The following is a 14,358-nucleotide window of genomic DNA, read 5'->3' on the forward strand; positions in this document are numbered from 1 at the left end:
GGGACTCCACCACCTCCCTGGGTTGCACATCCCAAGGTCCAGTTCTTCTTTCTGGGAAGAACTTTCTCCTCCCCTCCAGCCTAAACCTCCCCTGGCACAGCTTGAGACTGTGTTCTCTTGTTCTGGTGCTGGGTGCCTGGGAGAAGAGACCAACCCCCACCTGGCTACAGCCTCCCTTCAGGTAGCTGTAGAGAGCCAGGAGGTCTCCCCTGAGCCTCCTCTTCTCCAGGCTGAACATTTGAGGATCCCAAAGGTCTTTTCCAGCCTCAGGGATTAGTTCTGTGATGTCTCTGAGCTGCTCCAAAGGAAGGAAAGCCAAAAGCAAACAAAAGGAATTCCCAGCAGGGGAGGAGCCTCCTCCAGCACCATCCTGCAGGGGCTGAGCAGCTCTGAAGCTGCTCGGAGGTGGTGTGCAGGTGGCAGCAGGGCAGCTGGGGCTCAATGCCAAGCAGTGGGCAGGCGCTGGTGCTGCCAGCCCCCCCTCTGCTCTCCTCTGCTCTGGGTTGAAGCTTCTGCTATGGTTTGAAGCTGCTGCTATAGTTTGGAGCTTCTGCTCTGGGTTGAAGCTTCTCCCAGAGCCCCAAAGCTCTAAAGAGCTGAGATTTAGATTTTCCTCCCCCTCTGCTCTCCTCTGCTCTGGGTTGAAGCTTCTGCTCTGGGTTGAAGCTTCTATGGTTTGAGGCTTCTGCTCTGGGTTGAAGCTTCTCCCCGAGCCCCAAAGCCCAAAAGAACTAAGGTTTAGATTTCCCTCCCCCTCTGCCCTCCTCTGCTCTGGGTTGAAGCTCCTGCTCTGGGTTGAAGCTTCTGCTCTGGCTTGAAGCTTCTGCTCTGGGTTGAAGCTCCTGCTCTGAGTTGAAGCTCCTGCTCTGGGTTGAGGCTTCTGCTCTGGGTTGAGGCTTCTGCTATGGTTTGAAGCTTCTGCTATGGGTTGAAGCTTCTCCCTGAGCCCCAAAGCCCAAAAGATAGATTTCCCTCCTCTTCTGCTCTCCTCTGCTCTGGGTTGAAGCTCCTGCTCTGGGTTGAAGCTTCTGCTATGGTTTGAAGCTTCTGCTCTGAGTTGAAGCTCTTTCTCTGAGTCAAATCTTCTGCTCTGGGTTGAAGCTCCTTCTCTGGTTCGAATCTTCTGCTCTGGGTTGAAGCTTCTATGGTTTGAAGCTTCTGCTCTGGGTTGAAGCTTCTGCTTTGGGTTGAAGCTTCTATGGTTTGATGCTTCTGCTCTGGGTTGAAGCTTCTGCTCTGGGTTGAAGCTTCTATGGTTTGAGTCTTCTGCTCTGGGTTGAAACTTCTGCTCTGGGTTGAAGCTTCTGCTATGGTTTGGAGCTTCTGCTCTGGGTTGCACATCCCAAGGGCCAATTCCTCTTTCTGGGAAGAACTTTCTCCTCCCCTCCAGCCTAACCCTCCCCTGGCACAGCTTGAGACTGTGTCCTCTTGTTCTGGTGCTGGGTGCCTGGCAGAAGAGACCAACCCCCAGCTGGCTCCAACCTCCCTTTAGGTAGCTGTAGAGAGCCAGAAGGTCTCCCCTGAGCCTCCTCTTCTCCAGGCTGAACATTTGAGGATCCCAAAGGTCTTTTCCAGCCTCAGGGATTAGTTCTGTGATGTCTCTGAGCTGCTCCAAAGGAAGGAAAGCCAAAAGCAAACAAAAGGAATTCCCAGCAGGGGAGGAGCCTCCTCCAGCACCATCCTGCAGGGGCTGAGCAGCTCTGAAGCTGCTCAGAGGTGGTGTGCAGGTGGCAGCAGGGCAGCTGGGGCTCGATGCCAAGCAGTGGGCAGGCGCTGGTGCTGCCAGCCCCCCCTCTGCTCTCCTGCTCTCCTCTGCTCTGGCTTGAAGCTTCTCCCAGAGCCCCAAAGCCCTAAAGAGTTGAGATTTACATTTTCCTCCCCTTCTGCTCTCCTCTGCTCTGGGTTGAAGCTACTCCTAGAGTCCAAAAGCCCAAAAGAAATAAGGTTTAGATTTTTCTCCCCTTCTGCTCTCCTCTGCTCTGAGTTGAAGCTTCTGCTCTGGGTTGAAGCTTCTCCCAGAGCTCCAAAGCCCAAAAGAACTATGGTTTAGATTTCCCTCCCCCTCTGCTCTCCTCTGCATTGAAGCTTCTCCCTGAGCCCCAAAGCCCAAAAGATAGATTTCCCTCCTCTTCTGCTCTCCTCTGCTATGGGTTGAAGCTCCTGCTGTGGGTTGAAGCTTCTGCTCTGGTTTGAAGCTCCTGCTCTGGGTTGAAGCTTCTGCTGTGGGTTGAAGCTTCTGCTCTGGTTTGAAGCTCCTGCTGTGGGTTGAAGCTTCTGCTCTGGTTTGAAGCTCCTGCTCTGGGTTGGAGCTTCTGCTGTGGGTTGAAGCTCCTGCTGTGGGTTGAAGCTTCTGCTATGGTGTGGAGCTTCTGCTCTGGGTTGGAGCTCCTGCTCTGGGTTGAAGCTTCTGCTCTGGGTTGGAGCTCCTGCTCTGGGTTGAAGCTCCTGCTCTGGGTTGAAACTCCCACTGTGGGTTGAAGCTTCTGCTGTGGGTTGAAGCCTCTCCCTGGGCCCCACAGCCCTGCTGGGCCCGGGGGCAGCCGAGGCTTGACGCGGCGGGCGCGCGGTGCCTCCCTGTGCTGCAGGTGACGGAGCTGAACGAGCCCCTGTCCAACGAGGAGCGGAACCTGCTGTCGGTGGCCTACAAGAACGTGGTGGGGGCGCGGCGCTCCTCCTGGCGGGTGATCAGCAGCATCGAGCAGAAGACCTCGGCCGACGGCAACGAGAAGAAGATCGAGATGGTGAGGGCCTACCGCGAGAAGATCGAGAAGGAGCTGGAGGCCGTCTGCCAGGACGTGCTGAGCCTGCTGGACAACTACCTGATCAAGAACTGCAGCGAGACGCAGTACGAGAGCAAAGTCTTCTACCTGAAGATGAAAGGGGACTACTACCGCTACCTGGCCGAGGTGGCCACCGGCGAGAAGCGGGCGACGGTGGTGGAGTCCTCGGAGAAAGCCTACAGCGAGGCCCACGAGATCAGCAAGGAGCACATGCAGCCCACCCACCCCATCCGCCTGGGGCTGGCCCTCAACTACTCGGTGTTCTACTACGAGATCCAGAACGCGCCGGAGCAGGCCTGCCACCTGGCCAAGACCGCCTTCGACGACGCCATCGCCGAGCTCGACACCCTCAACGAGGACTCCTACAAGGACTCCACCCTCATCATGCAGCTGCTCCGCGACAACCTCACGCTCTGGACGAGCGACCAGCAAGACGACGACGGCGGAGAAGGCAACAACTAAAAGAGCCAACAACCCCCCCCCCCCCGCCCCCCCCAAATCCAACCCCCCCATCCCCACCCCTCCCCACCCAGAGCCACCCCCCCACCCCCCCCCCGCCCCCATCCCCCTTTAAACCCGGAGGGACTGGCAGCCGCACGCTGAGGCTTAACTACTGCAGTCTTTCGTTTTGGTTCCCCCCACCGCCACCACCACCACCCCCCACCAGTGGGGCAAAGGGGTTCAGGGGGTTTGGGGAGGGGGGGAGGGGGGGGAGGAGGGGGACAGGGACAAAAAGAGAGGGAGGGAAGGGGAGGGGGATAAGGGGGGGGGGGGGGAGGGGTTAAGAAGAAACAAAACACAAACCAACAAACAAACCTTTCCCCCTCCCCACCCCTCTACCCCCACCCAGCTTCCTCCTCGCCCCCCTCCTCCCCCCCCTGCCCTGCCCTCGATTGCCTCGTTGACATTTTCTTTGCCAAAACACCACTAGTGGAAGTCAGGCTGTGGCTGTGCTGGTATGGAAGAGTTTAGCAGCCTCACTGGCACATGGACTGTTCTCTGTAGATTATTCATCCCACGTGGAGCTGTCTTTAACTTAAAACTTTTATTGCTAGAAACTCAAAACAGAAACGAAAAAGAAAAGGAAAGGAAAGAAGAAAAAAACCAAACCAAAAAAAAAAAATTAAAGAAGAAAAAAAATTAAAGAAAAAAAAAATTAAAGAAGAAAAAAAATTAAAGAAGAAAAAAGTTAAGGAGAAAAATTAAAGAAAAAAATTAAAGGAAAAAGTTAAAGAAAAAATTAAAGAAAAAAATTAAAAGAAAAAATTAAAGAAAAAAATTAAAGAAAAAGAATTAAAGAAAAAAGGTAAAGAAAAAAATTAAAAAATTAAAGAAAAAAATTAAAAGAAAAAATTAAAGAAAAAATTAAAGAAGAAAGTTAAAGAAAAAAATTAAAGAAAAAAAATTACAGAAAAAAAGTTAAAAATTAAAGAAAAAATAAAGAAAAAAATTAAAGAAAAAAATTAAAAAAAAAAAAAGAGACAAAAAAAGACCAAAAAAATAGACAAAAAAAAAGAGAGACAAAAAAAAAGGATTAAAAAAGGCAAGAAAAAAAAAAAACAACAAAAACCCCAAACCCCCAAAACAAAGGAAAAAAAAATGACCAAAAAAAAGGACAGAAAAAAAAAAGACCCCAAAAAAAATAAGGAGAAAAAAAAAAGAGGGGGAAAAAAAATAAGGAAAAAAAAAAATCAGGGTTTGGGGTTGGTGTTTTGTTTTTTTTTTTGGGGGGGGGTGGGGTGGGGTTTGTCTTTTTTTGGTTTGGTTTGGGAGTCTGAATCCTCCTGGCTGGCAAAAGCCCTGGGTTGGAAGGGAAAGAATCTCAACAAGCAAACCAAAACACACGTGGAAGGTTAAACCCCCACCCCCCAACCCCCACTCCCTACCCCCCCCCCCCCCCCAAACCCCAAGGAGTTCTGTGGTTCCAGTAAGGCTTCATCCCTTCCTTTCTTCCCTCCCAGTGCTGTGTGTCCCTACCCCACCTCCTCCTCCTCTTCCTCCTCCTCCTCGCAGGGCATCTCTCCCCCCACCCCCCCTGCTAGGGCCCAACCTAAACAGAAAACCCCCAAATGGAATAAAAACTCCTCCCCCCCCCAAAAAAAAACCAAACAATTCAACTAAAGAATCGAGGCTTGAGGCCACAACCCATCCAATCTTGGTCTTTTATTTGGGGGGGGGGATGTGGGGGGATGGTGGTTTGTAAGGGTTTGGGGCTGGGGGGGTGGGGGTTGGGGTTTTTTGTTCTTGCTCCCCGCGCTGGCAGCAGCTCTACACCGCAGCCGTGTGGCACCAAGCCTTGGGGGGGCCAAGGTCTGCCTTTGGGTTTGCCCTGCTCCCAGTGGGGTTTGGGTTTTCCCTGCTCCCAGTGGCTTTGAGTTTTCCCTGCTCTTAGTGGCTTTGGGTTTTCCCTGTTCCTAGTGGCTGTTGGATTTCCCTGTTCCTAGTGGCTTTGGGTTTTCCCTGTTCCCAGTGGGGTTTGGATTTGCCCTGCTCCCAGTCGGTTGGGATTTTCCCTCTTCCCAGTGCTGTTTGGGGTTCCCTTCTCCCAGTGGCTTTGAGTTTTCCCTGCTCTTAGTGGCTTTGGGTTTTCCCTGTTCCTAGTGGGTGTTGGGTTTCCCTGTTCCTAGTGGCTTTGGGTTTGCTCTGCTCTCAGTGGGGTTTGGGTTTCCCTGCTCCCGGTGGCTTTGAGTTTTCCCTGCTCTTAGTGACTTTGGGTTTCCCTGTTCCTAGTGGCTTTGGGTTTGCCCTGCTCCCAGTGGGGTTTGGGTTGCCCTGCTCCCAGTGGGGTTTGGATTTTCCCTGCTCCCAGTGGGGTTTGGGGTTCCCTGCTCCTAGTGGAGTTTGGGGTTCCCTGCTCTTAGTGGGGTTTGGATTTGCTCTGCTCCCAGTCGGTTGGGATTTCCCTCTTCCCAGTGGGGTTTGGGTTTCCAAGCTCCCAGTGGGGTTTGCGGTTCCCTGCTCTTAGTGGCTTTGGGTTTTCTCTGTTCCTAGTGGGTGTCGGATTTCCCTGTTCCTAGTGGCTTGGGGTTTTCCCTGTTCCCAGTGGGGTTTGGATTTGCCCTGCTCCCAGTCGGTTGGGATTTTCCCTCTTTCCAGTGGGGTTTGGGGTTCCCTGCTCCCAGTGGCTTTGAGTTTTCCCTGCTCTTAGTGGCTTCGGATTTTCCCTCTTCCCAGCGGGCTTTGAGGTTTCCCTCTTCCCAGTGGGCTTTGGATTTTCCCTGCTCCCAGTGGGGTTTGGGTTTCCCTGCTCCCAGTGGGTTGGGATTTCCCCTCTTCCCAATGGGGTTTGGGTTTCTGTTCCTAGTGGCTTTGAGTTTTCCCTGCTCTTAGTGGCTTTGGATTTTCCTTCTTCCCAGCGGGCTTTGAGGTTTCCCTGTTCCCAGTGGGCTTTGGATTTTCCCTGCTCCCAGTGGGGTTTGGTGTTCCCTGCTCCTATTGGCTTTGAGTTTTCCCTGCTCTTAGTGGCTTGGATTTTCCCTGTTCCCAGTGGGGTTTGGGATTCCCTGGTCCCATTGGGGTTTGGTTTTCCCTGCTCCTAGTGGCTTTGGGTTTTCCCTGCTCTTAGTGGCTTTGGGTTTTCCCTGTTCCTGGTGGCTTTGGGTTTTCCTGTCTCTCATTGGTTTTGCTTCTCCTGTCTCCAGTGGCTTTTGTTTTCTCTCTTTCTAGTGAGTTTTGTTTTTCCTGTCTCTCATGGATTTTGCTTTCCCTGTTCCTAGCAGGGTTCATTTTTCCTGCCCCTAGTGGGTTTTGTTTTCCCTGTTCCTAGTGGATTTTGCTTTCCCTGTCTCTAGTGAGTTTCATTTTTCCTGCCTCTCAGGGGGTTTGGTTTTCCTCTTTCTGGTGACTTTTGTTTGCCCTGCTTCTGGTGAATTGTCTTTCTCCTCTTGCTAGTGAGCTTTGGGTTTTCCCTCTCTCCAGTGGGTTTTGTGTTCCCTGTCTCCAGCAGGTTTTGGTTTTTCCCTGTCTCCAGTGGGTTTTGTTTTCCCTGTCTCCAGTGGGTTTTGTGTTCCCTGTCCCCAGTGGGTTTTGGTTTTTCCCTCTCTCCAGTGGGTTTTGTGTTCCCTGTCTCTCCTGACTTTCATTCCCCCTGCCTCCAGTGAGGTTGGATTTCCCTCTTGCTCCTTCCCTTGGCTTGCCTCCACACCCAGCCCTTGCCTGTGGGCTGCCTTTAGCTGCCCCTTTGCCAACCCAAGGCAAGAAACCCACCCCAGGAACATCAGAAAACCCAAGAGAAAGCTGCTGTAGGTTGTGCTTGGTTATGGTCTTGGGTCAACAGCTTCTCCCAGCTGCTTGGCTGGAGGCTGTTCACAACCATCTTAAAAGTCCACAGCCAAAAGGATAAACCAAACTAAAAAGGGTTTTCAGACCTTCATTAAGGGAAAGGAATGAAAAAGGACAACAAAAGAAAGGCAAAAGGAGTTGGGGGGGGGGGGGGGGGGGGAAGTGTTTCAAAGGTTAATAAAAGGCCACAGAAATAATTAATAAGAAGAATAAAATAGTAATAAAAGCACAGAAAAGGATTAAAGAGAACAAGGGGAGGGGGGGAAAATAAGAGCATTCAGGTCTGTATGTCACCTCCTGTGTTTGGTATTCCCAGAGCCCCTCCTGGTTTGAAGGTGCCACAGCTGCTTCCTCAGGGCCTGCCCTGCCACCCTTGCCCTCTGCCTTGACTTGCTCCCCACCCCGCCGTGAGGTTTGGCAGCAGATCTCTCTCCGGCCCCCAGCCTCCCCCTTGTTTGTCACCAGGGGAGCTGGGTTGCCTCTGGGGGTTGTTTCCCCCCCTCCCCACACACCACCTCATTGCCTCCCCGGGGAAGCTTTGTGGGGTAAGGAGTGAGGAGCTCAGAAGCTGATTCGGTAGAGGAAGCCTTCAGGGAAGAGCTCCAACCATAACCATTTCCTAGTGCCCAGCAGGGAGCCCAGCAACTTCCTTCTCTTCCTGGCAAAATCCTTTCCCCAAGCCCTGCTGATGCGGGGTGTGGGTGGCAGAGGGGCATCCCAGTTGCTTGGCAGGGAATACTTACCCCAGTTTGAGTCCAGTTAGCTTTTGGTTGGTTGCTTTCCCATCGTTATTGGAGGTTCACTGGCTGCTCTGTGCCCTGCCCTGTGGCTTCCCGGTCAAGGCTCTGCCTCTGGGTCTTCCCACCTGGAGGTGTTCCCCTGTGGCTTCCCACCTGGAGCAGTGCCCCTGCAGCTTCCCACCTGAAGCTGTGCCCCTGCAGGTTCCCAGTCAAAGCTGTGCCCCTGTGGCTTCCCAGTCAAAGCTCTGCCTCTGGGGCTTCCCACCTGAAGCTGTGCCCCTGTGGCTTCCCAGTCAAAGCTGTGCCCCTGTGGCTTCTCACCTGGAGCTGTGCCCCTGTGGCTTCCCAGTCAAAGCTGTGCCCCTGTGGCTTCTCACCTGGAGCTGTGCCCCCTGTGGCTTCCCAGTCAAAGCTCTGCCTCTGGGGCTTCTCACCTGGAGCTGTGCCCCTGTGGCTTCCCAGTCAAAGCTCTGCCTCTGAGGCTTCTCACCTGGAGCTGTGCCCCTGTGGCTTCCCAGTCAAAGCTGTACCCCTGTTGTTTCCCAGTCAAAGCTGTGCCCCTGTGGCTTCCCAGTTAAAGCTGTGCCCCTGTGGCTTCTCACCTGGAGCTGTGCCCCTGTGGCTTCCCAGCCCTCAGGAGCAATGGCTCTGGTGCCTGGTTCTTGTGCTTTGGTTTGGTTTGTTTGGAACAGGCTCCCACTGGCCCCCTTGCCAGGCAGCCTGCAGCTGGCACGCTGCAGCGCCACACACATGGTGCCCTCAGCTGAGCAGGGGCACATTGCTCCAGCCCTATCCCTGCAGCTTCCTTGGGGTGCAAGCAAGGGGAGGCCCAAGCTGGTGCTCCAGACATGTCCTGGTGATGCTGGCAGAGGTAGCTTCATGAGTGGAGCCTTGCCCAGACTGTTCCTTGGCTTCCAGGCTGTTCCTTGGCCTCCAGACATGTCTTGGTGGTGCTGGCAGAGCTCTTCTGGAGATAACCTTCCTGAGCTGAGCCTTACCCAAGCTGCTCCTTGGCCTCCAGACATGTCCTGGTGGTGCTGGCAGAGCTCTGCTGGAGATAACCTTCCTGAGCTGAGTCTTACCCAAGCTGCTCCTTGGCCTCCAGACATGTCTTGGTGGTGCTGGCAGAGATACCTTCCTGAGCTGAGCCTTGCCCAAGCTGCTTCCTGGCCTCCAGACATGTCTTGGTGATGCTGGCAGAGCTCTTCTGGAGAGAACCTTGAGCCTTGCCCAAGCCTTGCTGGTGGCACCCAGGGGGTGCCCGCTGCACAGCAGCCCCCCGCAGCGAGCCGCTGCAGGCAGCAGGGGAGCTGGGAGCCTCTCCCCTCCCTCTGGCCACCCCTGCTGGCCCCTCAAGCAGCGCTCTGTGTGTGTCTCCCCTCCCGCCCCCCCCATTCCTTTGCCGTGTCACCCAGAAGCTATTTACTGGAATTACAAACCCCCTCGGGGTGGTTTTTGGGTGGGTGCAGAGCACCTCTCCGCTGTGGGCTGCGGGAAGGCAGGAGAGGGAGAGAGGAGGATGGCGCAGGAGAGGGAGAGAGGAGGATGGCACAGGAGGGCTACACCCAGCCGGGGCAGGGTTGGGGTGTGGGAAGGGGAATTGGGGTGGGGTTGACTTTTAAGCAGCTTTGAATGGGTTTGGGGGAGGGAGGGTTTGAGGGACGGAGGGTGGGGGGTGGTGTGTTGTTGTTTACCTTATTTGGGTTGGGGGTTTTGGGGTTCCTTCGGAAGAGATGCACTTGCCTCTGATCCTGTCTCCAGTGACACGAGTCCTGCTCCATTGCTCTTCTTGGTACCAATATTGTGCATGCTGGTGTCGTGACTTCTATACAGAGTTAGCTTGGGGGGGAGGGGGGGGAAGCTTTCAGGCCGCTTCTGAAGCCCTGTAGGTGTTCTGCGCTCCTGGGACAAAGAGAATAACCAACAGCAAACCCAACCCCGACCCCAACCCCCAACCCCAACCACAGCACCCAAGGGGGAAGGAAAAAAAACCCAACCCCCCCCAAATGAATAAGAGTGAAGCCTCCAAAAGGTTTCTCTTCAGTTGTGGTTTTTATTCTTAATTAATGTTTCTTTAAAGGAGAAAATTGGAAGTTTTAAAATAGATTTATTTGGCCTTTTTTTTTTTGGGGGGTGGGGGATTTGGTTTTTCTTCATTGGTTGGAAATGTATTTCGATTTTTTTTTTTCTCCCTTTAATTTATTTCGAATTTTTTTCTTCATTTATTTCGATTTTTTTCTCCATTTATTTCGATTTTTTCCTTAATTTATTTCGATTTTTTTCCTTACTTTATTTCGATTTTTCCCTCATTTATTTCCATTTTTGTCTTCATTTATTTCCATTTTTTTCTTAATTTATTTCGATTTTTCTCTTCATTTATTTCCATTTTTCCTTAATTTATTTCCATTTCCCCCTTCATTTATTTCCCTTTTCATCTTAATTTATTTCCATCTTTTCCATAGTTTTATTTTGATTTTTTTCTTCACTTATTTCCAATTTTTTCTTCATTTATTTCCATTTTTTCTTCATTTATTTCCATTTTTTCTTCATTTATTTCCATTTTTTTCCTTAATTTATTTCCATTTTTTCCCTTCATTTATTTCCCTTTTTTTCTTCATTTATTTCCACTTTTTTCCTTAGTTTATTTTGGTTTTTTTCTTCATTTATTTCCAATTTTTTTTCTTCATTTATTTCGATTTTTTCTTCATTTATTTCCATTTTTTTCTTCATCTATTTCCCTTTTTTTCTTCATTTATTTCCATTTTTCCCTTAATTTATTTCCATTTTTTTCTTCATTTATTTCCATTTTTTCCCTTCATTTATTTCCATTTTTTTTCTTCTTTTATTTCCATTTTTCCCATTCATTTATTTCCATTTTTTTCTTCATTTACTTCCATTTTTCCCTTAATTGATTTCCATTTTTTTCTTATTTCCATTTTTTTTCTTATTTCCATTTTTTTCTTATTTCCATTTTTTTCTTCATTTATTTCCATTTTCCATTCATTTATTTCCATTTTTTCTTTTCTGTTGCTTTTTTTTTCCCCCCCTTTAATTTATTTCCATTTTTTCTCTCTCTTTTTTTTCCCCCCTTATTTCCATTTTTTTCTTCATTTATTTCCATTTTTTCCCTTCATTTATTTCCATTTTTTCTTTTCTGTTGCTTTTTTTTTCCCCCCTTAATTTATTTCCATTTTTTCTCTCTCCCTTTTTTTTTCCTCCTTCATTTATTTCCATTTTTTTCCTCTCTTTTTTTTTGTTCTCCTTAATTTATTCCAATTTTTTTGCTGCGCTTTTGGGCCCTTTTCTCCCTAATTCAATTTGTGTGTGTGTGTGTGTGTGTGGTTTGGGGGGCTTTTACCCTCAATTTATTCCCAATTTTTTGCTGTGGTTTTGGACCTTTTTTTTCCCTTAACTTACTTCAAACTTTTTTTGGTGTGCTCTGGGGGCTTTTTCCCTCCATTTATTCCCAATTTTTTTTGGTGTGGTTTTGGGCCTTTTTCCCCCCTTAATTCCATTTTTTTCTGTGTGTGGTTTGGGGACTCTTTTTTCCTTCATTTATTTCGATTTTTTTCCCTTGTTTTGGTTTTTTTTCCCCCCCCTTAATTTATTTCGAATTTTTTTTGGGGGGAGGTTGGTTTTCATTTGTCTTAATTTAGGCTTTCTGGGGTGCTTTTGGGGTTTACTTTTCTTGACATCTTTCGATTCTTTTGGGTTCTTTGGGGGGTTTTACGGGGTGGGTGTGAATTGATTTCAATTTTGGTGCTGTTTTGGGGTTTCTTAATTTCAATTTGGGTTTTTTTTTTTCTTCATTTAATTCGTGGGGTTTTTTTTTTATTCATTTATTTCGATTTTTTAAAATTTATTTTGATTTTTTGGTGTTTTCCATTTATTTCAATTTTTTTCCCCCATTTATTTTGGTTTTTTTGGTGTTTTTTTCCCATTTATTTAGATTTTTTGGGGGTTTTTTTTCCATTTATTTCGATTTTTGTTTTTTTTTTATTTATTTCTAATTTTTTGTGTGTGTTTTTTTCATTTATTTCGATTTTTTTTTTCATTTATTTTGACTTTTTTGGGTTTTTTTTTCATTTATTTCAATTTTTTTCCGCATTTATTTCAATTTTTTTGGTGTTTTTTTCCCCATTTATTTCATTTTTTTTCCCATTTATTTCGATTTTTGTTGGTGTTTCTTATTCATTTATTTCAATTTTTTTTTCATTCATTTTGATTTTTTTGCTTTTTTCCCCATTTATTTTGATTTTTTGGTGTTTTTTTCCCATTTACTTCGATTTTTTTTTTTGTGTTTTTTTCAATTCATTTCGATTTTTTATGTTTTTTTAAATTTTTTTCCCCCATTTATTTCGATTTTTTTGGTAGGTTTTTTTTTCATTTATTTCGATTTTTTTTTTCATCTATTTCAATTTTTTTGGTGTTTTTTTTCCATTTATTTCGATTTTTTGGTGCTTTTTTTTTCCTTTATTTCAATTTTTTGTGTGGTTTTTTTTTTTCCTTCTTAATTTATTTCAATTTTGGGGGGGGTTGGTTGGAGTTTTTTTCCTACTTAATTACAATTTTGGGGGTCGGGGGAGGTCTTAATTTCTTTCTATTTTTTGGGGGGGCTGTTTGGAGTTTTTTTCCTACTTTAATTGCAATTTTGGGGGTTTGGTAGGGGGGGGGCTCTTAATTTATTTTGATTTTTTGGGGGGGGTTTGGAGTTTTTTTCCTACTTAATTTCAATTTTTGGGGTCGGTTGGCGGGGAGCTCCTGATTTATTTCAATGTTTGGTTGCTGTTTTGGAGGGGGGGTTGGGGGTTGGGGTTTGCTTTGTTCATTTATCTCCCTTTTTGTGGCAGTTGTTTTTTTTTTGGGGGGGGGGACTTGGGGAAGGTCATTTCTGTATTTGGCTCTGTTTTCTTTGGCTTTTTGGGGGGGGTGTTTTCATTTGGGGAGGGGGAAGTTATGTATTTCATTGGCTTGGGGGGGGCTTGGTTTATTGGGGGGTGCTTTTTAAGGGTAATTTATTTGGGCTTTGGGTTGTTTAATTTTGGGGGGGGTGGTTCCTTTTAATTGGCTTTTTGGGGGTTGCCTTTGGGTTGATCTTTAATTTTGGGGGGGTGATGTCTCTTAATTGGCTTTTGGGGGGTTGCCTTTGGGTTGTTTCATCTTGGGGGGGTTGATTCCTCTTAATTTGCTTTTTGGGGGGTTGCCTTTGGGTTGTTTAATTTGGGGGGGGCCTTATTCCTTTTAATTGGCTTTTTGGGGGGTTGCCTTTGGGTTGATCTTTAATTTGGGGGGGGTTGATTCCTTTTAATTGGCTTTTTGGGGTTGCCTTTGGGTTGTTTAATTTGGGGGGGATTTATTCCTCTTAATTGGCTTTTTGGGGGTTGCCTTTGGGTTGATCTTTAATTTGGGGGGGGGGGTTGATGTCTTTTAATTGGCTTTTTGGGGTTGCCTTTGGGTTAATCTTTAATTTGGGGGGGGGATGTCTTTTAATTGGCTTTTGGAGGGGGTTACCTTTGGGTTAATCTTTAATTTGGGGGGGGTTGATGTCTTTTAATTGGCTTTTTGGGGGGTTGCCTTTGGGTAGCTTAATTTTGGGGGCTTTATTCCTTTTAATTGGCTTTTGGGGGGGTTGCCTTTGGGTTGTTTAATTTGGGGGGGATTTGTTCCTCTTAATTGGCTTTTGGGGGGTTGCCTTTGGGTTGTTTCATCTTGGGGGGGTTGATGTCTTTTAATTGGCTTTTTGGGGGGTTGCCTTTGGGTTGTTTAATTTGGGGGGGACTTGTTCCTCTTAATTGGCTTTTTGGGGTTGCCTTTGGGTTGATCTTTAATTTGGGGGAGTGTAATGTCTTTTAAATGGCTTTTTTGGGGGTTGCCTTTGGGTTGCTTAATTTTGGGGGGGGTTGATGTCTTTTAATTGGCTTTTGGGGGGTTGATCTTTAATTTTTGGGGGGGTTGATGCATTTTAATTGGCTTTTTGGGGGGTTGCCTTTGGGTTGTTTAATTTGGGGGGGCTTTATTACTTTTAATTGGCTTTTGGGGGGTTGCCTTTGGGTTGCTTAATTTTGGGGGGGTTGATTTCTTTTAATTGGCTTTTTGGGGGGGTTGGTTTGGGGTTGGGTTTTGAACTTATTTGGCTTATTTGGGGGGGGGTTATTTTCCATGTATTTGGCTTTCTTTGCCTTTTGGGGGCAGGGTTGGGAGGTTTTGGGGGGGGTATTGGGGGTTTTGGGGGGGGGTAATGTATTTAGCTTTTTATTGGGGTCCTGGGGGGGTTATTTGGGGGTTTAATTGGCTCTGGGCAGGGCTTGCTTGGGGTTTATTTGGCTTTTTTGTTTGCTTTTAGACTTATTTAGGCTTTGGGGATGTTTTGGGTTTGTTTGAGGGGGGGGGTTAGTTGTTTTTTTCAATGTCTTTGGCTTTTGGGGGGCTTTCTGTTTGGGTTTTGCTGGGGGGGGTTGTTCTTTAGTTTATTTGGGGCCTGGGGGAGGTTGGTTTGGGTTTTGGGGTGGGATTTTTGGGGTTGATTTTGAATGCACTTGAGGTCTGGAGGGGTTTTT

General features: G+C 47.7%; 1 protein-coding gene across 1 annotated transcript; it reads left to right on the forward strand.

Annotated features, from left to right (window-relative positions):
- Positions 1 to 2,652: 2,652 nt before the first annotated feature.
- On the forward strand, positions 2,653 to 4,928 carry LOC137461480 (14-3-3 protein gamma). The gene has a single exon (XM_068171199.1). It carries the CDS (start codon positions 2,739 to 2,741, stop codon positions 3,240 to 3,242), a length of 504 nt encoding a protein of 167 aa, XP_068027300.1. The 5' UTR covers positions 2,653 to 2,738; the 3' UTR covers positions 3,243 to 4,928.
- The last annotated feature ends 9,430 nt before the right edge of the window (positions 4,929 to 14,358 follow it).

Source organism: Melanerpes formicivorus, unplaced genomic scaffold (assembly GCF_026170545.1).
Source record: "Melanerpes formicivorus ecotype bairdi unplaced genomic scaffold, bMelFor1.0.p_v2 SCAF_2332, whole genome shotgun sequence".
Classification (NCBI taxonomy): domain Eukaryota; kingdom Metazoa; phylum Chordata; class Aves; order Piciformes; family Picidae; genus Melanerpes; species Melanerpes formicivorus.